The sequence below is a fragment of the Coregonus lavaretus genome (assembly GCF_964263955.1).
Source record: "Coregonus lavaretus genome assembly, chromosome: 10".
In the NCBI taxonomy this organism is placed as follows: Eukaryota; Metazoa; Chordata; class Actinopteri; order Salmoniformes; family Salmonidae; genus Coregonus; species Coregonus lavaretus.
In genome coordinates this window covers 11440697-11465221 of record NC_139997.1, presented here as the reverse complement: position 1 = coordinate 11465221, position 24525 = coordinate 11440697, and the positions used below count along the sequence as shown (strand labels likewise).

Below are 24525 nucleotides of genomic sequence, written 5' to 3'. Positions count from 1 at the left end.
CCCCCCCCTACCTTGTCACAACACAACTGATTGACTCAAACGCATTAAGAAGGAAAGAAATTCCACAATTAAGTTTTTTTAAGGCACACCTGTTAATTGAAATGCATTCCAGGTGACTACCTCATGAAGCTGGTTGAGAGAATCCCAAGAGTGTGCAAAGCTGTCATCAAGGCAAGGGGTGGCAACTTTTAAGAATCTCAATTATAAAATATATTTTGTTTTGTTTAACACTTTTTTGGTTACTACATGATTCCATATGTGTTATTTCATAGTTTTGATGTCTTCACTATTATTCTACAAGGTAGAAAATAGTAAAAATAAAGAAAAACCCTGGGATGAGTAGGTGTGTCCAAACTTTTGACTGGTAGTGTACATGCACACACGCATGGACAGACACACACACACACACACACACACAACACATTCACACATTCTATGCATGCATGCACACACACAGGCACCGCACACACACAGGCACCACACACACACACACACACACACACACACACACACACACAGGCACCACACACACATGCATGCATACACACACACAAACACACATTCCATGCACGCACACACACACACATACACACACCATGGAGGCTGTGAAGCGTCCCTTTAACAACCACTTTCCATTCTACTGTCATCATGCCCAGTGTGAACAATAGAAGCGTAAGGTTAAAAATATATAAACTGATATCCTCCTCTTCCTTTTTCTCTGACGGAGGTTCTGACAAAATGCTGCCCTAAGCAGCAGGTCTTACTGAAATAGGTTCACTTACTAGAAATTTCAAATATTTGTCTTTGGCCTAACAGGCCTACTAAATTTGGGTTAAAATAACCTGGGGCAGTGCAGTGGGCAATTATTTAATTTTTTCATCTGCAAAACATCTGAAAATATTTGATATGTTCTTATAGGCTTAGGCTACACAGATCAAGTAATGTGGCCCAAATATTAGAATGTACATTTAGAGAGCAATTTCATTGATTTGCATAAAACTAAAGGCAACATCAGAGGGGTATACTAGTACACAGTAGGTTTAATGAGTTAGCCAGCTAACATTGATAAACAGACAGAAATAACTAGATTTTCTGGTTCATTAAGAAAGCTAAACTTAGATATGTGTTTTTGGTTGTTGACTCAATTAGACCATTCCTATTTCAAGCTTACCTTTCTAAAACAATTGTAAAGTTATTTCAAAATATTTAGGCAAGTTAGCTGGCTAACTCCTTGATTCTGCTTTGTAGTATACCTCTCTGGTTGCAATGTGGTGTAAGAATGATATAGTGGTTACATGTCAATCATCCTATTGGTCTCATCATTGTTTGGTGTAGATTTGGGGCCTCTACAGGCACAACAGTGACTCCCGACGTTCTGGCGTGCAAGGGGTTAAATTGGGAAGTCGCAGGAGCCGGGTGCTGTGGGGGAGTATCCAATTCACCGCATAGCGGCGCGTTCCGGGGCACATCTCAGCGGTAACATCTGATTCCAACACGTCTCTGAAAAGCTGCGTTTGATTTAAACCTCATAGCGGACAGGAGACGTGTCGACGGGGAAGGTAGCATTCGCATGACAGTCAGAACGCTGAAAGACAACTCGAATATGAAGAATTCTGTCTGGAGCGCTTGTTAACGGTACGTGACATCCACATTATTTCGCAGCCACAAATTCAACTAAGTTACCAGGCAGGGAAAGCTATTTGTGTTGTCATATCACGGAATCCTATATATGATATGATACATTTGGAATGATATTCGTGAGATATTTTACATACTGAACCAAACAAACTCAAGAAGCCCCCTGGTTTTTCCATTAGTTCCAGCTGTGCGCACGTAATTGTGGGAAGTCGCTATTTTGCTTGCTGAAAATGTACCTCGGCTGAGTAACGGATCCCCCTGTTGTCTTACTTGTTGAATATAAGGCTAGAACGACGTTCAAATCATACTTTGGCCACCTTGGATGTTAATCCATCATGGTTAACCCTCCTTTGTAGGCCTACGAAGAGAATAATTGTCCTCTTGCGCAACCAGATGTATTCCAATAGTTTACTGCTATTCATGACTGCATCTTTGAGTTTATAAAATACATATACAATACATATAGCTATCTTTATCCCTAGTAGATGGTAATTGTTTGCCTGTAGTCTTTGTCTGTAGTCAAGGCCACTGCCTGTACCTACAGTGGGCCTATAGGCTGTAGTGGTATTTCACCATCCTATTGAGTCTGTGTGATTTAATCCCCTGATCTTCTCCAGATGTGCTGAATAGAACTTCACCTCTCTCTCGCTCTCTGCATCAATTCTGCTGACTTAGTGAAAAAACACTATGGATTCAGATTCAGTCTATGCATTTGAGCAAGATGGCCAATGGTTATAAGGTGACCATCCTGTTTTTGGAAAGTTGATCCACTGTCAGCTTTCAAATGTCTTATAGCTATTTGTAATGCGTCGGGTCCTTCTCTCACTTCTAAAGCTGTGGAAATGCCAATGGTTTTTGTCTGTTCTTAGACAGGGGCCAGTCTTTTAATGCAGTGTGTCAGCCAGGTTAGTTAACATGCTGACACTGAAGTTGTTTTTTTATTAGCGTTTTCTATAGTCGCTGACACCACCACTTACTGGGGCAAAGTCACCTGGACTGTCACTCCATGGTAGTTACTGAACAGCTAAGGTCATGTGGGTCACGTCACCACCCCTAAGCTATTTCCGTTTTAACCCTTCCTGGCTGACAGTATCCCAAATCGTCCTCTTCTCACCCATTACTGGAGGTCCTTTGACTTGTCTCACACACACACACACACAGAGAGAGAGAGAGAGACACACAGATAGAGAAAGAGACACACACAGAGAGACACCAGTGTTTTCCCTATATTCATTTAACAGCAGCAGGCCGCCTTATAATTACTTTTATTTATTATCGTTGTTGAAGATTTTGTTATGTTCCTCTGTAGCTCAATTGGTAGAGCATGGTGCTTGTAACGCCAGGGTAGTGGGTTCGATCCCCGGGACCACCCATACGTAAACATTTATGCGCACATGACTGTAAGTCGCTTTGGATAAAAGCGTCTGCTAAATGGCTTATTATTATTATTATTATTATTATAATGTTTGAGTCACTCAGATCGCATAAGAGCACGGCATAAGCGATGGTATGTGTAGAATTGCAGGAAATTAGCTTTTTAAAACTGTACATTTTTCTCTCCGCCCCTTTCCAAAATGTGTAGAATTGCAGGAAATTGGCTTTAAAACAGCATAATTGTCTCTGCGGCCAAGAGGATTGCCTCTAAAATGTTCAGTCTGAGACCACGGATCCTATCACACCACCACACTAACTTTGCCACCACTGCTGAATAAAATCTTAGGGGTCACCACAGATGATCCAATCAGTCATGCGGCGCCATCTGGAATGTGATTGGTAGTGTAACCCTTATTGCTTCATGTTATCAAATAACTCATCATTTATTAGGAACCTAGGCCTAATTGTCTTCTCTGTGATAGAGGCCTCCTAAACACCCATGTAAAGAGTGAGAATACTTGCACTCAGTAACAGATGGGACCAAAGATTACGTAAGTCTTTAAGCAGTGATTCAATCAAACCCTGCTATCACCGAATGCTTCAGCTATCATGACATGACCGGAAAACTCTTCTGGACGCTGCTGTTGTAGACCTTAAAAACGGTAGCTCTGCAAAGCATGTCATCTGACTTTGAAACTCAAATTGCTTTGGAAGAGCTGCATACTTCTCATAGTGGAAGTTTAAGTGTTATCACGGTTAAAGGTGATATTGCTGACACACAGCTCTGATGCACTAAATGGCCCCAAGCTCTTCTCTTATCTTGTTCCTGACACTGTTTCCCCTCTAGGGATGTAATATAATATGCACGTGTACACACACACACACACACACACACACACACACACACACACACACACACACACTGATAGATGTGTTTTATCTCTATGGTTTCCCTCTTGGGGTGGAATAGAATATGGACTAGCCCAGTCACTTTCAACAGCTTGAGGACAACCGAGACTGAGGAGAGTCATTAGATAATCGCTTTATTAATGGCACAACCTAGAGCTTTTCACCCTACTGAGCCAAACTGAGCGTAGCCAAAGCAACGTGTACTGGACTGGTTATGTATCCACCATAGTTGCAGGAACCGTACTGAAGGACAATGTGAAAAGAGAATATCTGAGCCAGTGCGGTTAGGGTCGGCAAAGTAGTGTGAAAGATGGTACTAAAGGAAAAGCCTATAGTCACTATCGTTTAAACAGGTCAATCTCTTTGACAGCTTCCAGTCTCTATCACTGTAGTTTTAATGTTATTGTGATTAACCGTCATCAGGGTAGAGCTCAGGATGGACTTTACCTGATGAGAGTTGGGTTAATGTTAACTACTCTTCAGCAGTCACTAACTGTGCTTTGGGTTTTACAAGTGCCTCTAGACTGTCAGCTTTCTACTTGTTTTCAGGAAATGGACTGTTTTTATGAGTAACCCACTAGACTGGCACAGTGAGTGAGTGAGTGAGAGAGAGAACTACAAGAGGCCTCTATGTAAAGGGAAGGGAATTCAACTTGAGCTGTGTCAAACAGGAGGTTCTTGGCCTTTAATGTCTCCCTATTCCAGAGTGACGTTTGTTGAAAGAAAGAGTTTAGCCGGCCTATGGGCTCCTGCCTCCGTCACATTCTTGGACATTAGACATACACTGAGTGTACCAAACATTAGGAACAACTTCTTAATATTTGCCCTCAGAACGGCCTTCATTCGTCGAGGCAAGCGTTCCACGGGGATGCTGGCCCATGTTGACTCCAATGCTTCCCACAGTTGTCAAGTTTGCTGGATGTCCTTTGGGTGGTGGACCATTCTTGATACACATGGGAAACTGTTGAGTGTGAAAAACCCAGCAGCGTTGAAGTTCTTGACACAAACTGGTGCTCCTGGTACCTACTACCATACCCTGTTCAAAGGCATTTAAATATTTTGTTGTGCCCATTCAGCCTCTAAATGACACATATACACAATCCATGTCTCAATTGTCTCAAGGCTGAAAAATGATTCTTTAACCTGTCTCCTCCCCTTCATCTACACTGATTTGAAGTGGCTTTAACAAGTGACCTCAATAAGGGATCGTAGCTTTCACCTGGATTCACCTTGTCAGTCTGTCATGGAAAGAGCACTTGTTCTTAATGTTTTGTATACTCAGTGACATTGTCAATAAGTTGTTTGCACGTTGGTCTATTATGATGATTCCCATCTGAGGTTTTATAGGGTAGCACTGCAGTTGCTGAGGGTGAATTGCGAGCTGTACTGTCATGTTGATCTTAGCTGTGTGTTATTAAGAGATTACTGGAGCGTGTAGCTCAGTTGGTAGAGCATGGTGTTTGCAACGCCAGGGTTGTGGGTTCGATTCCCACGGGAGGCCAGTATGGAAAAAAAAAAAAATGTATGCACTCACTAACTGTAAGTCACTCTGGATAAGCGCGTCTGCTAAATTACTAAAATGTAAAAATGTATATGGTCATCATGGGGTCTGTCAGTTTTAACACCAACCAGCTAGCGTAAGATTAACTTTTAATAGCTCAACCTTTGGTCGCTCCCAATCTTTGCTCTGCTCTGCCAGAGTGAGTCGTGGCTTATTCAGCTTTTGAACTCCCAGCCTCTTGTCTATGCTCGTCTCAGACCTGGACTGGTGGTGTTCAGGACAGGGCCTCTGTGACTGTGGGAATCAGATTACTGATGGGACGCACTGTTCGAAACAGGAAGTGTGTGTCTGGCCAGTTGCACAGCTGTTTCTGATGCCCTCCAGGTGTTCCTCTCTCTCACACACTCAGTATTAATTAAAGAGCCCACTGAGTTCAATGGCAGTTTCCTCACCTGCGATCAACCATCATGGCTATCCACGTTTCACAGCAAGGCTACAACGTGGGTCAAAATGGTGTGTGCTCCTTGTGCCTGGTTAGTAGGAACGAGGTAGTGGGGTCATGGCTCCTGGTTGTTGATCATTAAAGTAATATTACTTTTTACGATGCTCACAAAACCCTTAAGGGACAATTTCAGGTAGCGCAAGCCAGCAAAAGCTGTTGGTCTTTAAAAATGTTTAGAGCTGTAATGTCTTTGTTCTGTTATCATTCTGCATTTATCACCAAAATGTTTTGGTATTTCACCTTTAATTTTCAGAAAGCTTAACATTGGAGTGTCATTGCATTATATTTCTGTCACACTCCTTCCTCTCTCCCTCCTCCAGGCACATAACTGAGCATGTGCAAGTGCTGAGGCTCTTTGCTGAGTTGACCCCACCCCCTCCCCCGGCCTGAACGAGGAGCGACCGGAGCTGCTGCCTCGTCAGGTTTACCCCCCCTGTCCTGTCTGCCTGTCCCGACTCCCGTAAGGCTGGTCCCCCAACCCACCATGTCTACAGAAGTGGAAAGCAGTGTACCTGTCGTCCCGGCCGACCACTCCAGCCCTCCTGCCCCCCCCACATCCTCCACAACCAGCCTCCCCACCACCCCTTCCACAGCACCAGCCAAGACCCCCTTCAAGAAAGAGAAGAAGAAAGGTACTGTATGTAAGGGCCACTCCCTCTCTCCCCACATGTGAGGGATTTGGTGTTATAGGCTGAACTGCCTTTTTCTGTGACGTCAGACTTGACCTTTGGTCTAGTTTTACATATTTTGATTTCCATGCGTCTTGTGGTGTGATGGTCGAGGCTATGTAATAAAATAAATACAGAAGAATTGTAGAGGGCATGCTCAACCGGACAGAAAGTGAAAATCAATCTGTTTTCTCTCCTGCTCTCATCCCTCCGTCCAGCTCCAGAGAAGACTGATGAGTACCTGTTGTCCCGGTTCCAGGGTGACGGTGTGAGGTACAGGGCCAAGCTGATTGGCATTGATGATGTCCCAGAGGCCCGAGGGGACAAGATGAGCCAGGATTCCATGATGAAACTCAAGGTACCACGTCTGATGCAAATGCTACAGTACACGTACTGGTATGCATATACACTCAGGGGCCAGTTTATTAGGTACACCCATCCAGTGCCGGGTCGGAGTCCTGTTTGCCTCCAGAACAGTCTGAATTCTTCGGGACATGGAAACGTTGCTCAGTTGGTATCAAGGGACCTAACGTGTGCCAAGAAAACATTCCCCACACCATTACACCACCGCCACCTGCCTGTACCATTGACACCAGGCAGGGTTGGGCCATGGCTGCTTATGCCAAATCTGACTCTGCCATCGGCATGACGCAACAGGAACCGGGATTTGTCGGACCAGGCAACGTTTTTCCACTCCTCAATTGTCCAGTGTTGGTGATCGCGTGCCCACTGGAGCTGCTTCTTGTTTTTAGCTGATAGGAGTGGAACCCGGTGTGGTCGTCTGCTGCAATAGCCTATCTGTGACAGACTGACGAGTTGTGCATTCCGAAATGCCCTTCTGCACACCACTGTTGTACTGAGCTGAGTTTGTGGCCCGCCTGTTAGCTGAGCTGAGTTTGTGGCCTGCCTGTTAGCTTGCACGATTCTTGCCAATCTCCTCCAACCTCTCATCAACAAGCTGTTTTTGGCCACAGGACTGCCGCTGACTGGATGTTTTTTGTTTGTCGCATCATTCTCAGTAAACCCTAGACATTGTCGTGCATGAAAAGCCCAGGAGGTTGGCTGTTTCTGAGATACTGGAACCGGCGCGCCTGGCACCGACGATCATGCCACGCTCAGTCGCTTAGGTCACTCATTTTGCCCATTCTAACGTTCAATCGAACAGTAACTGATATAACAAGCCAAGGCCACGTGACTCACTGTCTGTAGGAGCGACCCATTTTCGTGAATGGGGTAGTGTACCTAATAAACTGGCCACAAACTGGCCAACTTGCCTTCCTCACCCATCTACACACAATTCCCCGTAATGACAGCGAAAACATGTTTTTAGAATTCTTTGCAAATGTATTGAAAATGAAATTGAGAAATATCTCATTTACATACAATACCAGTCAAAAGTTTGGACACCTACTCATTCAAGGGTTTTTCTTTATTTTTAATATTTTCTACATTGTAAAATAATAGTGAAGACTTAAACTATGAAATGACGCATATGGAATCATGTAGTAACCAAAAAAGTGTTAAACAAATCAAAATATATTTGAGATTCTTCAAATAGCCGCCCTTTGCCTTGATGACAGCTTTGCACACTCTTTGCATTTGATTTGTTTAACATCTTTTTTGGTTACTACATGATTCCATATGTGTCATTTCATAGTTTTGAAATCTTCACTATTACTCTACAATGTCAAATATAATACAAATAAAGAAAAACCCTTGAATGAGTAGGCGTGTCCAAACATTTCACTGGTAGTGTAAGTATGTTAGAATCACCTTTGGCAGCAATTACAGCTGTGAATATTTCTGGGTAAGTCTCTAAGAGCTTTCCACACCTGGATTGTGCAACATTTGCCCATTTATGCTTTTCAAAATTCTTCAAGCTCTGTCAAATAGGTTGTTGATCATTGCCCCACAACCATTTTCAAGTCTTTCCATAGATTATCAAGCAGATTTAAGTCAAAACTGTAACTCGGCCACTCAGGAACATTCACTGTCTTCTTTGTAAGCAACTCCAGTGTAGATTTGGCCGTGTTTTAGGTTATTGTCCTGCTGAAAGGTGAATGCATCGCCCAACGCCCAGACTGAACCATGTTTTCCTCTAGGATTTTGCCTGTGCTTAGCTCCATTCCATTTTTATCCTGAAAAACTCCTCAGTCCTTAACAATTACAAGCATACCCATAACATGATGCAGCCACCACCATGGAGAGTGGTACTGAGTAATGTGTTGTATTGGATTTGCCCCTAACCTAACACTTTGCATTCAGGACAAAAAGTGAATTGCGTTGCCATATTATTTGCAGTATTACTTTAGTGCCTTGTTGCAACATGATGCATGTTTTGGAATATTCTTATTATGTACAGGCTCCCTTCTTTTCACTCTGTCAATTACATCAGTATTGTGGAGTAACTACAATGTTGTTGATCCATTCTCAGTTTTCTCCTATCACAGCCATTAAACTCTGTAACTGTTTTAAAGTCACCATTGTCCTCATGTTGAAATCCCTGAGTGGTTTCCTTCCTCTCCGGGAAAGATGCCTGTACAGTGCATTCGGAAAGTATTCAGTCCCCTTGACCTTTTCCACATTTTGTTACGTTACGGCCATATTCTAAAACAGATTTATTTTTTTATTCTCATCAATCTACACAATACCCCATAATGACAAAGCAAAAACAGGTTTAGACATTTTTGCAAATGTATTACAAATAAAAACTGAAATCACATTACATAAGTATTCAGATCCTTTACTCAGTACTTTGTTGAAGTCCCTTTGGCAGCGATTACAGCCTTGAGTCTTCTTGGGTATGATGCTACAAGCTTGGCACACTTGTATTTGGGGAGTTTCTCCCATTCTTCTCTGCAGATCCTCTCAAGCTCTGTCAGGTTGGATAGGGAGTGTCGCTGCACAGCTGTTTTCAGGTCTCTCCAGAGATGTTGGATCAGGTTCAAGTTCGGGCTCTGGTTGGGCCACTCAAGGACATTCAGAGACTCGTCACGAAGCTAGTCCTGCGTACTCTTGGCTGTGTGCTTAGGGTCGTTGTCCTGTTGGAAGGTGAACCTTCGCCCCAGTCTGAGGCCATGAGCGCTCTGGAGCAGGTTTTCATCTAGGATCTCTCTGTACTTTGCTCCATTCATCTTTCCCTCCATCCTGACTAGTCTCCCAGTCCCTGCCGCTAAATAACATCCCCACAGCATGATGCTGCCACCACCATGCTTCGCAGTAGGGATGGTGCCAGGTTTCCTCAAGACGTGACGCTTGGCATTAAGGCCAAAGAGTTCAATCTTGGTTTCATCATACCAGATAATCTTGTTTCTCATGGTCTGAGTCCTTTAGGTGCCTTTTGGCAAATGCCAAGCAGGCTGTCAGGTGCCTTTTTACTGAGGAGTGACTTCAGTCTGGCCACTCTACCGTAAAGGCCTGATTGGTGGAGTGCTGCAGAGATGGTTGTCCTTCTGGAAGGTTCTCCCATCTCCACAGAGGAACTCTGGAGCTCTGTCAGAGTGACCATCGGGTTCTTGGTCACCTCCCTGACCAAGGCCCTTCTCCCCCGATTGCTCAGTTTGGCTGGGCGGCCAGCTCTAGGAAGAGTCTTGGTGGTTCCAAACTTCTTCCATTTAAGAATGATGGAGGCCACTGTGTTCTTGGGGACCTTCAATGCTGCAGACATTTTTGGTACCCTTCCCCAGATCTGTGCCTCTGCACAATCCTGTCTCGGAGCTCTAAGGATAATTCCTCGACCTCATGGCTCGTTTTTGCTCTGACATCCACTGTCAACTGTGGGACTGTATATGGACAGATGTGTGCCTTTCCAAATCATGTCAAATCAATTGAATTTACCACAGGGGGACTCCAATCAAGTTGTAGAAACATCTCAAGGATCATCAATGGAAACTGGATGCATCTGAGCTTAATTTCGAGTCTCATAGCAAAGGGTCTGAATACTTATGTAAATAAGTTATTTCTGTGTTTTAATTTTTTTATACATTTGCAAAGAAATCTAAAAACCTGTTTTCGCTTTGTCATTATGGGGTATTGTGTGTGGATTGCTGAGGATTTTTTATTTATTTAATCCATTTTAGAATAAGGCTGTAACGTAACAAAGTGGAAAAAGGAAGGGAGTCTGAATTCTTTCCGAATGCACTGTATCTTTGTAGTGATTGGGTGTATTGATACACCATCCAAAGTGTAATTAATAACGTCTCCATGCTCAAAGGGCTTATTCAATGTCTGCTTTTTTATTTTTACACATCTACCAATAGGTGCCCTTCTTTGCGAGACATTGGAAAACCTCCCTGGTCTTTGTGTTAGTATGTCATTTTTTTGTGTGTGGTGTTTGTAATGTAACTGTGTTTTGCTGTTGTGGCAGTAATTCTTGTTTTTTTGCAGGGCATGGCAATAGCCTTTCGGTCCCAGGGCAAACACAAGCAGAGGATCTGGGTCAACATATCCATGTCGGGCATCAAGATCATCAATGAGAAAACAGGGGTGAGAACAACCCTTCTATGGCTTTCTCCCGAGTGGCGCAGTGGTCTAAGTGCCACTAGAGATCCTGGTTCGAATCCAGGCTCTTTCGTAGCCGGCCGTGACCGGGAGACCCATGGGGCGGCGCACAATTGGCCCAGCGTCGTCTAGGGTAGGGGAGGGAATGGCCGGCAGGGATGTAGCTCAGTTGGTAGAGCATGGCGTTGTGGGTTCGATTCCCACGGGGGTATGAAAATAGAAAGATAATGTATGCACTCACTAACTGTAAGTCGCTCTGGATAAGAGTGTCTGCTAAATGACTAAAAAGTAATGTAAAATGCTTTCTAAACCATAGTTAATTCCTCTGTTCCTCTTTCTAGACCATGTCTCAGTGGCTGGGGAGTACCAACCTAAAATAGAATGATCTATTGTAGACATCATAGAGGAACATTTTCAGAATAATATGAACACAGCAGATGATCTCAATCAAGAGTAGATGCCATGTAGGCCTCAGTTCATGTTTATATTATTATGCTAATCTAGACTAAACAGACTGTTCTCTCTGCTACTGCACGGCAAGCGGTACCAGAGCGCCAAGTCTAGAACCAAAAGGCTCTTTAACAGCTTCTACCCCCAAGCCATAAGACTGCTGAACAATTAATCAAATGGCCACCCGGACTATTTACATTGACCTCCCCCCCTTTGTTTTTACACTGCTGCTACTCGCTGTTTATTATCTATGCATAGTCACTTTACCCCTACCCACATGTACAAATTACCTTGACTAACCTGTACCCCCGCACATTGACTCGGTACCGGTGCCCCCTGTATATAGCCTCGTTATTGTTATTTTGTGTTACTTTTTTATTGTATTTTACTTTTGTTTATTTAATAAATATTTTCTTAACTCTATTTCTTGAACTGCGTTGTTGGTTAAGGGGCTTGTAAGTAAGCATTTCACGGTAAGGTCTACACCTGTTGTATTCGTCGCATGTGGCAAATAAAATTGTATTTGATTTAAACTGTTTTAAAAGCTGTTTTCTCATTTCCTCTCTCTCAGGTAATAGAACACGAGCACATAGTGAATAGGATCTCGTTCATCGCCAGAGACGTAACAGATAACAGGGCCTTTGGCTACGTGTGTGGGGCCGAGGGACAGCACCAGTTCTTCGCCATAAAGACTGGCCAGCAGGTAACAGACACACAGGGACACACACGCAGACTGTTGCAAGTCTTTGATTGTATCTATTGACTGTGTTTTTCCATTAATTTCCTCTCCATATAGGCAGAGCCCCTGGTCATTGACTTGAAGGATCTGTTCCAGGTCATCTTCAACATGAAGAAGAAAGAGTCTGAGTCCTCACAGAAGGTAAATGACTATGGTGGGATCCGGGTTGTGTTCAGTAGGACACACCGTAGCAAAACATTTTGCAACAGAAAACAAACTGTTCTATGTGCTAATAGTTCTTCCCTGCTTCAATCAGTTGCAAAACTTGTTTTCTCCCTACTGAACATAACCCTTTTTTTTTTTTTAAGTGTTGTTTTTGGGGAGGTATTATTTAGGGTTTGCTGACTGGATGGAGGTCATGTGACTGAAGTTGTGCGAGGTCGACACTGCCCACTAGCGCTGTATTACAGTCCTGCACCACAAACCATGCATTCATTGTATTGCAATGAGATGACTCATTATGGCACAAATATATCACAAATCTCATCCAATAAGTAAATGGAGAACATATGACATTCCTCCAATGGAATCATCTTGTTTTTCCTCTTCGTCTATCTGTTCAGGGTCAGTGCAATAACACAACAGTTGAGGTAAGTGCCTGTGTATTTGTCATTCCACTAATCACCTATTTGTGAATTTTTCTTTTTTAAGTGCCTGTGTATGTTGAATAATATAAGCTTGATCTGAGATGTAGGCTGTAGTAGTGCATACTTGACCCCTTATTGCTGTGTTTCATTTATAGAATGGCAGCGATTCCTTGCTCAGTATCGATGGCCAGGTGGGCACTGCCAAAGTAAGTGTTTCAGATCATGGAATCATACATTCAAAGGGGTGCCAAGTGGATGCAAAAGAGCATTCTCCAAGACCACCTGTCTACTAGTAGACGTTCTGTGGTGTTGTGTTGATCAAGACTGTTTTGTCACATCTCTTTCTTTATGACGCTGATACTGTATACAGTGAGGGGGGAAAAAGTATTTGATCCCCTGCTGATTTTGTACGTTTGCCCAATGACAAAGACATGATCAGTCTATAATTTTAATGGTAGGTTTATTTGAACAGTGAGAGACAGAATAACAACAAAAAAATCCAGAAAAACGCATGTCAAAAATGTTACATTGATTTGCTTTTTAATGAGGGAAATAAGTATTTGACCCCTCTGCAAAACATGACTTGGTGGCAAAACCCTTGTTGGCAATCAGAGGTCAGACGTTTCTTGTAGTTGGCCACCAGGTTTGCACACATCTCAGGAGGGATTTTGTTCCACTCCTCTTTGCAGATCTTCTCCAAGTCATTAAGGTTTCGAGCCTGATGTTTGGCAACTCGAACCTTCAGCTCCCTCCACAGATTTTCTATGGGATTAAGGTCTGGAGACTGGCTAGGCCACTCCAGGACCTTAATGTGCTTCTTCTTGAGCCACTCCTTTGTTGCCTTGGCTGTGTGTTTTGGGTCATTGTCATGCTGGAATACCCATCCACGACCCATTTTCAATGCTAAGGCTGAGGGAAGGAGGTTGTCACCCAAGATTTGACAGTACATGGCCCTGTCTATCGTCCCTTTGATGCGGTGAAGTTGTCCTGTCCCCTTAGCAGAAAAACACCCCCAAAGCATAATGTTTCCACCTCCATGTTTGACGGTGGGGATGGTGTTCTTGGGGTCATAGGCAGCATTCCTCCTCCTCCAAACACAGCGAGTTGAGTTGATGCCAAAGAGCTCAATTTTGGTCTCATCTGACCACAACACTTTCACCCAGTTCTCCTCTGAATCATTCAGATGTTCATTGGCAAACTTCAGACGGGCATGTATATGTGCTTTCTTGAGCAGGGGGACCTTGCGGCCGCTGCAGGATTTCAGTCCTTCACGGCGTAGTGTGTTACCAATTGTTTTCTTGGTGACTATGGTCCCAGCTGCCTTGAGATCATTGACAAGATCCTCCCGTGTAGTTCTGGGCTGATTCTTCACCGTTCTCATGATCATTGCAACTCCACGAGGTGAGATCTTGCATGGAGCCCCAGGCCGAGGGAGATTGACAGTCCTTTTGTGTTTCTTCCATTTGCAAATAATCGCACCAACTGTCACCTTCTCACCAAGCTGCTTGGCGATGGTCTTGTAGCCCATTCCAACCTTGTGTAGGTCTACAATCTTGTCCCTGACATCCTTGGAGAGCTCTTTGGTCTTGGCCATGTGGAGAGTTTGGAATCTGATTGATTGCTTCTGTGGACAGGTGTCTTTTATACAGGTAACAAGCTGAGACTCCCTTTAAGAGTGTGCTCCTAATCAGCTTGTTACCTGTATAAAAAAACACCTGGGAGACAGATGTTTCTGATTGAGAGGGGTCAAATACTTATTTCCCTCATTAAAATGCAAATCAATTGATAACGTTTTTGACATGCGTTTTTCTGGATTTTTTTGTTGTTATTCTGTCTCTCACTGTTCAAATAAACCTACCATTAAAATTATAGACTGATCATTTCTTTGTCAGTGGGCAAACGTACAAAATCAGCAGGGGATCAAATACTTTTTTCCCTCACTGTATATCTTTATGATGCCATATATATCTTTTTGAAGCTGATACTGGATATATCTTTATGATGCTGGATAGATCTTTGATGCTGATACTGGATATACTGTGGCTTGTGAAATTATTCACCACCTTTGGCATTTTTCCTATTTTGTTGCCTTACAACCTGGAATTAAAATGGATTTTTTTTGGGGGGGGGGTTGTATCATTTGATTTACACAACATGGCTACCACTTTGAAGATGCAAAATATGTTTTCTTCTGAAACATACAAGAAATAAGACCAAATAAAATAACTTGAGTGTGCATAACTATTCACCCCCCCCCAAAGTCAATAAAAAATTTACTTTGTAGAGCCACCTTTTGCAGCAATTACAGCTGCAAGTCTCTTGGGGTATGTCTCTATAAGCTTGGCACATCTAGCCACTGGGATTTTTGCCCATCCTTCAAGGAAAAACTGCTCCATCTCCTTCAGGTTAGATGGTTTCCGCTGGTGTACAGCAATCTTTAAGTCATACCACAGGTTCTCAATTGGATTGAGGTCTGGGCTTTGACAAGGCCATTCCATGCCATTTTAAATGTTTCCCCTTAAACAATTGTCCTGCTGGAAGGTGAACCTCCGTCCCAGTCTCAAATCTCTGGAAGACTGAAACAGGTTTCCCTCAATAATTTCCCTGTATTTAGCGCCATCCTTCAATTCTGACTAGTTTCCCAGTCCCTGCCGATGGAAAAACATCCCCACAGCATGATGCTGCCACCACCATGCTTCACTGTGGGGATGGTGTTCTCGGGGTGATGAGGTGTTTGGTTTGCGCCAGACATAACATTCTCCTTGATGGCCAAAAAGCTCAATTTTAGTCTCATCTGACCAGAGTACCTTCTTCCATATGTTTGGGGAGTCTCCCACATGGCTTTTGGCGAACACCAAATCTGTTTGCTTATTTTTTTCTTCAAGCAATGGCTTTTTTCTGGCCACTCTTGTGTAAAGCCCAGCTCTGTGGAGTGTACGGCTTAAAGTGGTCCTATGGACAGATACTCCAATCTCCGCTGTGGAGCTTTGCAGCTCCTTCAGGGTTATCTTTGGTGTCTTTGTTGCCTCTCTGATTAATGCCCTCCTTGCCTGGTCCGTGAGTTTTGGTGGGCGGCCCTCTCTTGGCAGGTTTGTTGTGGTGCCATATTCTTTCAATTTTTTTATAATGGATTTAATGGTGCTCCGTGGGATGTTCAAAGTTTAGGATATTTATTTATAATCCAACCCTGATCTGTACATCTCCACAACTTTGTCCCTGACCTGTTTGGAGAGCTCCTTGGTCTTCATGGTGCCGCTTGCTTGGTGGTGCCCCTTCCTTAGTGGTGTTGCAGACTCTGGGCCCTTTCAGAACAGGTGTGTGTGTGTATATATCCTGAGATCATGTGACACTTAGATTGCACACAGGTGGACTTTATTTAACTAATTATGTGACTTCTGAAGGTAATTGGTTGCACCAGATCTTATTTAGGGGCTTCAAAGCAAATACATATGCACGCACCCCTTTTCCGTTTAAGTAATTTTTTTCACTTCACCAATTTGGAGTATTTTGTGTATGTCCATTACTTGAAATCCAAATAAAAATCAATTTAAATGACAGGTTGCAATGCAACAAAATAGGAAAAATGCCAAGGGGGATGAATACTTTTGCAAGGCACTGTATCTTTATGATTCTGGATATATCTTTATGATACTGAATATATCTTTATGATGCTGTAATATATCTTTATGAGGATGTATCTTTATGATGCTGATGCTGGATATTTGTGTATTTGTTCAGGAGGTGCAACAGCTGGATCTGTTTGGAGACATGTCCACCCCTCCAGACATGCATTCTCCTACAGTAAGTTGGCCTGTTGCTGTGAGGTGGGGCTCACTGGATGTGCACAGTGCACACATATAATATAGAACCCCTCGTCAAGGTTTCTGGAAACATTTCATACTGCATTCATAAGGAGATTACCAAATGATGGCACTGGGGAAATGTTAATAACACAAACACACTTTAGAAATGGGTATAATAAGGCAGTGGTTGACGGTTGATATGCTCATACATTTGTAATTCCATTTTTGGACAGTACGGACAACATGAACACATGACCTTGCTTCTATTTTATTTTTGGAGGCTTTTTGCCCATTCTTATTCCTAACAAGGATCTTTTCCCCAATTTATAATCAGGGGGCTTTGACAACTCAAGCTCTGGTAAAGTTCCTCTCAGGCTCTAGCTAGCTCAGTCTTGCCCGTTGTCAAAGATGTCTGTTTCGTTCTGCATTGTGGCAGTGTCTCAGTCTCTCGCCCCAAAACATAGCTTTACTGCATAACTTCAGTTTCCACCAATCATACACTGCTCAAAAAAATAAAGGGAACACTAAAATAACACCTCCTAGATCTGAATGAATTAAATAATCTTATTAAATACTTTTTTCTTTACATAGTTGAATGTGCTGACAACAAAATCACACAAAAATGATCAATGGAAATCAAATTTATCAACCCATGGAGGTCTGGATTTGGAGTCACCCTCAAAATTAAAGTGGAAAACCACACTACAGGCTGATCCAACATTGATGTAATGTCCTTAAAACAAGTCAAAATGAGGCTCAGTAGTGTGTGTGGCCTCCACGTGCCTGTATGACCTCCCTACAACGTCTGGGCATGCTCCTGATGAGGTGGCGGATGGTCTCCTGAGGGATCTCCTCCCAGACCTGGACTAAAGCATCCGCCAACTCCTGGACAGTCTGTGGTGCAATGTGGCGTTGGTGGATGGAGCGAGACATGATGTCCCAGATGTGCTCAATTGGATTCAGGTCTGGGGAACGGGCGGGCCAGTCCATAGCATCAATGCCTTCCTCTTGCAGGAACTGCTGACACACTCCAGCCACATGAGGTCTAGCATTGTCTTGCATTAGGAGGAACCCAGGGCCAACCGCACCAGCATATGGTCTCACAAGGGGTCTGAGGATCTCATCTCGGTACCTAATGGCAGTCAGGCTACCTCTGGCGAGCACATGGAGGGCTGTGCGGCCCCCAAAAGAAATGCCACCCCACACCATGACTGACCCATCACCAAACCGGTCATGCTGGTGTGCATGACCAAACCGATCATGCATGATGTTGCAGGCCGGCGTCTCCAGATTCTGTCACGTGCTCAGTGTGAACCTGCTTTCATCTGTGAAGAGCACAGGGCGCCAGTGGCGAATTTGCCAATCTTGGTGTTCTCTGGCAAATGCCAAACGTCCTGCACGGTGTTGGGCTGTAAGCACAACCCCCACCTGTGGACGTCGGGCCCTCATACCACCCTCATGGAGTCTGTTTCTGACCGTTTGAGCAGACACATGCACATTTGTGGCCTGCTGGAGGTCATTTTGCAGGGCTCTGGCAGTGCTCCTCCTGCTCCTCCATGCACAAAGGCGGAGGTAGCAGTCCTGCTGCTGGGTTGTTGCCCTTCTACGGCCTCCTCCACGTCTCCTGGTGAACTGGCCTGTCTCCTGGTAGCGCCTCCATGCTCTGGACACTACGCTGACAGACACAGCAAACCTTCTTGCCACAGCTCGCATTGATGTGCCATCCTGGATGAGCTACACTACCTGAGCCACTTGTGTGGGTTGTAGACTCCGTCTCATGCTACCACTAGAGTGAAAGCACCGCCAGCATTCAAAAGTGACCAAAACATCAGCCAGGAAGCATAGGAACTGAGAAGTGGTCTGTGGTCACCACCTGCAAAACCAGTCCTTTATTGGGGGTGTCTTGCTAATTGCCTATAATTTCCACCTGTTGTCTATTCCATTTGCACAACAGCATGTGAAATGTATTGTCAATCAGTGTTGCTTCCTAAGTGGACAGTTTGATTTCACAGAAGTGTGATTGACTTGGAGTTACATTGTGTTGTTTAAGTGTTCCCTTTATTTTTTTGAGCAGTGTATTATCCCACACATCATACAGGGCTCTCAAACTCAACTCTGTAAAGGTCTGTAATCTGTATGCTTATTGTCTCCTGGATATATCTCAAATGTCAACACGTCAAATATGGTTGTAAATCATCAGACGGACAAAAAAGCACTGCCATTACAAAGCACATTCCTAGAGTTGAGTTTCTGATTCCTGTTTAAATGTTTATTGGTCCGTCGTCAACACTTGCTTCAACAATCATAAACTGTCTTGTCATGTCATTATGTGATTAATTTAGCTGTGTTAACAGTTGCTTCTCTCTTCCAGCACAACTGATTTCTCTCTCTCTCTCGCTCTTTTTATTTATTTATTTATTTGTTTTCCTCCCTTGATAACCAGGAGACTAATGAAATGCTATTGCTGGATCTGTCCACTGAGGTTGACAGCAATCAGAACTGTATAAAAGGAAATCCCTTCACTTCCTATGCCTCTAACCCTTGGGGCACCCCCCAAACAGAGAACCCCTTCTCCTCCACATTTGGCTTCTTTCCAACCCCAGACACTGACCCTTTCAGTGACGACCCCCTTGCCCAATCGGCACCCCCCAATTCTCTGATCTCAGCACCCTCCACCAATCACAGCCAAGAGAGCTCTGTTGACATCTTGGGCAGGCCAATCATGAACGGCAGTAGTCTTAATGGAGACTCTGACTACTTCAGTCAGCAGTTGAATGGGTTGTCCAATAAGAACATGATCCTGGCTCTCAGTAATGGCCTGTGGCCACTAGGGGGTGTGATGTCCGAGTGCAGGGTCCCTGTTCCTCTCCAGAACGGTTTGGGACCTGTGTCCTCACCACAGAACCCCTTTCTCGACATATCTGGGAAAAGCCCGCCCCTCTGTAACGGTGTGCTGTTCGATCCCCCCGCACCCATGGGTCATAGCAAGGACGGTTCGGTAGTGATAAGCCTCCCTCCAAAGAACACTAAGGCTGGACGAGGTCGGAGGAGTGCCAAGGTGAAGCTCCATAATGAAGCTCTGATGTTGCTGCATGTCTGAGAATGAGTCTCTGTCTGCACACCACCTCCCCAAATCATAATTGGTTTTCTAACAACAACCCCCTTTCACAGCACTGGGATACCATACCACTATACTCTATTCCTCAAGGGTAACAGGTTGCATTGCACTTGGTTTTGTCTCTACCAACATGGTTTTCGTATAAGCATATTAGGGTTGGTGGTGTGTTGGTTTTGTCTCTGGGTTTCTAACATGGCTAACTGCATGGTGGTGCTCACATGGCTTGTGTCCCAGGGCAGATTAACAACCTCTCTCTGCTAGACCGTAAACACTATCTATTCATATGTTCCTTGTCCTAACATTCATGCTTCAGTGAGGTGTGGAGGTAAGTGTTGGTATTTGTGTCTTTAAGTATTGTTAGAAATAGTTTTTTTAAATAATTGTGAATACAGTATATGTCAGATAATTTAGTTTTTTTTCCGTAAGCATCCATACAATAAACCTTTTCATTAATTCTGTGCTTACCACAGTTTTCTCTGTGTTTACTGGCCCTCAATTAAAAGTCAATCATTGTTCATTATTTGGTTGAATAATCTGACATTTCACTGCCAGTCTCCTCCTACTGATGACCTATTTGGGGCTGACGTGTTTGCTGCCTCCAGTCAGCCTGACAGCTCGTCTGCCTCCGATGACCTCTTCAGTCCCACCTCCTCCATAGCAGCTCTGGGTAAGACTAGTGTTGCCATTGGCTCAAAAGTATGTTACCCATGCATGTTAGTTCTGTGGTTAAAATCTGCATCTGTAGCTGTGTGGCTCCAGCAACTATGTTTAATGTGTAATCAGGCTAGAGCAGTAGGCCCTACGGCATGGCTCAGCTGGACTCAGCTCAGTAGAGTGCATACTAGCTAGTGTGTTAGATTCTGTTGATTTGTAGCCAGTAGGCTACCTACTGCACCCAAACCTAAAGACATCTCTACCCTGTTCTCCCTCCAGGAGCGTTGCAGTTGGGTCCCCCTTCAGTCACCATCCCTCGGACCGCCCCGTCACCATGGGGAGCCCCAGCCTCTTCCATGTTCACCATGCCAGGAGGGGTCACACTCCCCAACCCCCAGCCCACCTTCCCCCAGCCATCTGCCTTCGGTGCCCTGCCCATACCCCCTGCCCCCTGGGGCCAGCAGGCGCCATCCCCGTATGGGGCCCCGCCGGTCACCCAGGCTTGGGGACAGCCTGCCCCTGCAGGGCCCATGGGTGCACCAGGTTGGGGCCAGCCTCCCATGGCTAACCCCTTCCAGCCCGGGCCTTACGTCATGATGGGAGGCCCTCCGCAGGGTCCACCGCGGCCCCCACCCCGGCCGCCAGTAAAGGAGACCCCAGCTAAGGTGGAACCCAGTGCCTTCATGGCTCTGGACCCCCTGGGAGGGGAGAAGGAGAAGAAGAGTGGGAAGGACATGTTCAAGGACTTCCAGATCGCCAAGCCTCCAGCCATCCCGGCCAGGAAAGGAGAGCAGGCACCCGGTTCCGCCGCACCAAGCACCAATGGAGATGGGGCGTTTGCACAGTACTTCTCCAGCAAAGTGGGCGTGCCCCAGGAGGTTGCGGATCACGACGACTTTGAAATTCAGAGTCGGATTTCAGCGGTTGGCAATGGTAATGGCAGTTATTTTGAATTTTAAATTCCCATCAATTGATTTGGAGAGTATACATGCATTTTAATCCACCTGATTACCCCCTTTCTTCCCTGTCTGTTTCTAGACCTACCCAAACCAGCCCCACGGCACTCTGCACCCATCATGTTTCCTGCAGCGGCCCCCGGGCCAGGGCTCCTGTATGCATTTGCCCCTACTCCAGCCACAGGCCTTGCTCCAGCAGCAGCAGCAGGTCTCAACCAGAACCTATTTGATGACGCATTTGGCGCTGCAACTCCTAATGCCTTTGGAGCACCACTTCTAGCTACGGTATGGATGTACACGCATATACAAACATAAGGGAATTCATCCTATCAACGTTCAATCAATTGATTGTGACGTAATGCTTTGTATCATTATAAAACCTTCATATTTTCCCTTATTGTTATGACGGGACACTCCTGTTGCCCAGACCACTGGTGGCTCGGATCCCTTCGGAGACCCCTTTGGAAACCCCTTTGCCTGAGTGACACGTGAGTGACAGAGATGGATAAAGCATTCTGAACCTTAGACTGTGAATTTAGATATAACTTTAAATCATTTTTGTATTCAACCTGTGCTTTCTCTTCTTCCAGTCAGGTTTGCAGTGGTCCAGAGAATAAGCAGCGACGCTCAACGACCAAATAATGTCTTCAGAACCAGCTGCTATAACTACAAGCGCCAGACAATCTACATGATTACAACTTCTAACCCCTTGCCCACACTGACTAACTCCTCAACTGCCTTTCTTGATGTCCGTTACATAGCCCCTCTTTTTCCCCCAAAACACCTTAACTTTAATGTCTTGCCCAATCAGTAGTAGTTTTGTTTCGGTTCCCATCTCGCATAGCTTTTCAGTACCACTGAATTAAATGTAAAAAAATGAATTGTAATAAAGTGATTATTAGAAAAAGGGATATAAAAAAGAAGGGATGAATGTGGGAGGGATTGTTGGAAGGGAAGGCCCTGGAAATGCTCTATATTAAACACAGAAAAATGAATTCCTTTCAGTGTGGTCTTTTAGGTGTCTCTGCCTATAAAAGTTGTGTTTTCGATATTGTTCTGCTCAGGGAAATATTGTTCAGGTTTAGGAAGGGGGTTATTACTGCATCCCTAGACTAGACTCACCTCATGAATGTAACCCTGTTTTAGTATCCCATGTGCTTTTTAGTATAGGCCACTGAAATACGTTTTCATAGAAATTGTGGGGTGCAATGTTTTAATCCACCTATGAAATGAGTGAAGTGGAGTCAGCTCTTCAAAAAATCTGAAACTGGAGAAAGACTGAACACAATTTTAATTCCTACTATATTCTTACTTGGCTTATCCGAGTCAGCGCATAGATACTTTGCCATTGATGCACCTATTTTGGGATGACTGTAAAGCACCTGGCTAAATGTTTTAGACCATCCTAGCCAGTGGAGGCTGCTGAGGGGAGGACGGCTCATAATACTGGCGGAAATGGAGTGTAGTGGCTGGAATGGAGTGAATGGAATGGTATCAAACACATGAACCCCCCCCCCCCCCCCCCCCCCCCAAAAAAAAAAGAATAATCATAATTGTTTACCATTCCGCTAATTGCACTTTGATCATACAACTGGGTTATAATATGTATCTGAATCATTAGTATTTTTTATTTTGCCAGAATCACTGATGGAAATTATTGGAGACTTTAAAAAAATTAAAATACATGTTTGTGTATTGAAAATCACATTGTACTTTTGTGTTTTAGTTTCGTGCCCCTGATAAAGATTAGAGGGTGAATTTGACTTAAGGTTCCCGTTATGTTTGATAAACCTACTTTACAATCATGTTCTAAATAAAATACATCCAGTGTACTTCCAAATAATATTATGCCTCGATCTCTTTCAGTTGCAGTTTTGTACATAATTTACATTTACATTTATGTTCATTTATATAGGATGATGCTCATATGTACATACACTGAGTAAACAAAACATAAGAACACCTCTTTCATGACAGATTGACAAGGTGAAAGCTGTGGGTGGGTGGGTGGGGTGGGGTGGGGGGGGGGTCTGCAGTTGCACACTATTGCATATTTTGGAGTTTATCAAAGACAGTACAGTATGAAGATGGGCAGAAACTGCTTCTCCAATAGAAATCCCATATCACACTTGTAGGCGAGGTCATGGCGACGTTGGCTAGCTAAGCTCATGCGCAGAAACATGTCATCTGGTCTAATGGTCATCTCGCACTGAACTGCGCATGTGCAGGGCGTCAAATCAAAGGCACTGCTTCGATTTAAAGTTGGTTTTGACGAAAAATAAAACATGTCAGTTTGTCACTTTCACAAGGCTGGGGTAATAACATATTCAGCTACTTAAGACATTAGCTCGAATCTAGGTTGTGCCTTTAGATTTTGAGAAAATTAACCTCAAATAATTTTTCACTTCTCTCATTGACTTCTTAAACCCCAAACCCCGGCCTGGTCTGTTTGGTAAATTCGTTTAACATCTCAAGGAAAATCTGGAATGTGTTGGAGGAAAGTGTGGAGTCAGTGAGAGTCACAAGAAGTGGTCTTATTTAGATTTTGTGTGTGTCTGTGGAGCAGAAGAAGCGTGTTTTAAGACTAAAAAATATATCCTCTGTGGTCCTCTGTAGCTCAATTGGTAGAGCATGGCGCTTGAAACGCCAGGGTAGTGGGTTCGATCCCCTGGACCACCCATACGTAAAAATGTATGCACACATGACTGTAAGTCGCTTTGGATAAAAGCGTCTGCTAAATGGCATATTATTATATCGGAGTGGAATGTTTCCTGCATGGATTTTCGTAGCAGGGCTCCTATCAAGCTGGTTATTTCTCGGGTGGCGCAAGAAATAAATGCAGAGGATATAACTAAAGACATCGATGGAGTGGTTGGTGCACGTCGACTGACCTGTATGGTGGATGGAGAAAATAAATTCACTTCATCCATGCTACTGTTCTTTGATGAAGAGTCTCTCCCTTCTCATATAAAGTTAGGATTCATGAGATACCCTGTAAGAGCTTTTGTGCACAAATCCCTTCAGTGTCATAAATGTAAAATATCTGGTCATGTGTCAAGTGTGTGCAGAAGGGAAGAGTATCGTATGCCAGATGAAGTGAAATGCTGCAACTGTGGAGGTGAACAT

General features: G+C 44.1%; 1 protein-coding gene across 3 annotated transcripts; it reads left to right on the top strand.

Moving 5' to 3' along the window:
* The first annotated feature begins 1462 nt into the window (after positions 1-1462).
* On the top strand, positions 1463-22394 carry LOC311136636 (disabled homolog 2-like). 3 transcript variants are annotated; one of them, XM_084170832.1, is made up of 15 exons: positions 1463-1635; positions 6245-6556; positions 6811-6950; positions 10979-11077; positions 12114-12245; positions 12339-12422; positions 12845-12871; positions 13024-13074; positions 16607-16669; positions 19115-19729; positions 20342-20456; positions 20723-21376; positions 21482-21684; positions 21827-21887; positions 21990-22394. In XM_084170832.1, exons 2-14 carry the CDS (start codon positions 6409-6411, stop codon positions 21878-21880), a joined length of 2385 nt encoding a protein of 794 aa, XP_084026958.1. In that variant the 5' UTR covers positions 1463-1635; positions 6245-6408; the 3' UTR covers positions 21881-21887; positions 21990-22394. The 3 variants fall into 3 exon arrangements, with proteins under 3 accessions (XP_084026958.1, XP_084026959.1, XP_084026960.1); XM_084170833.1 differs by lacking the exon at positions 19115-19729 and adding an exon at positions 17006-17029; XM_084170834.1 differs by lacking the exon at positions 19115-19729.
* The last annotated feature ends 2131 nt before the right edge of the window (positions 22395-24525 follow it).

Coding starts and splice junctions, on each gene's coding strand:
- LOC311136636 (XM_084170832.1), top strand. CDS start 6,409: ATGTCTACAGAAGTGGAAAGCAGTGTACCTGTCGTCCCGGCCGACCAC. Junction 6,557..6,810: donor CAAGAAAGAGAAGAAGAAAG/GTACTGTATGTA, acceptor CCCTCCGTCCAG/CTCCAGAGAAGACTGATGAG. Junction 11,078..12,113: donor TCATCAATGAGAAAACAGGG/GTGAGAACAACC, acceptor CCTCTCTCTCAG/GTAATAGAACACGAGCACAT.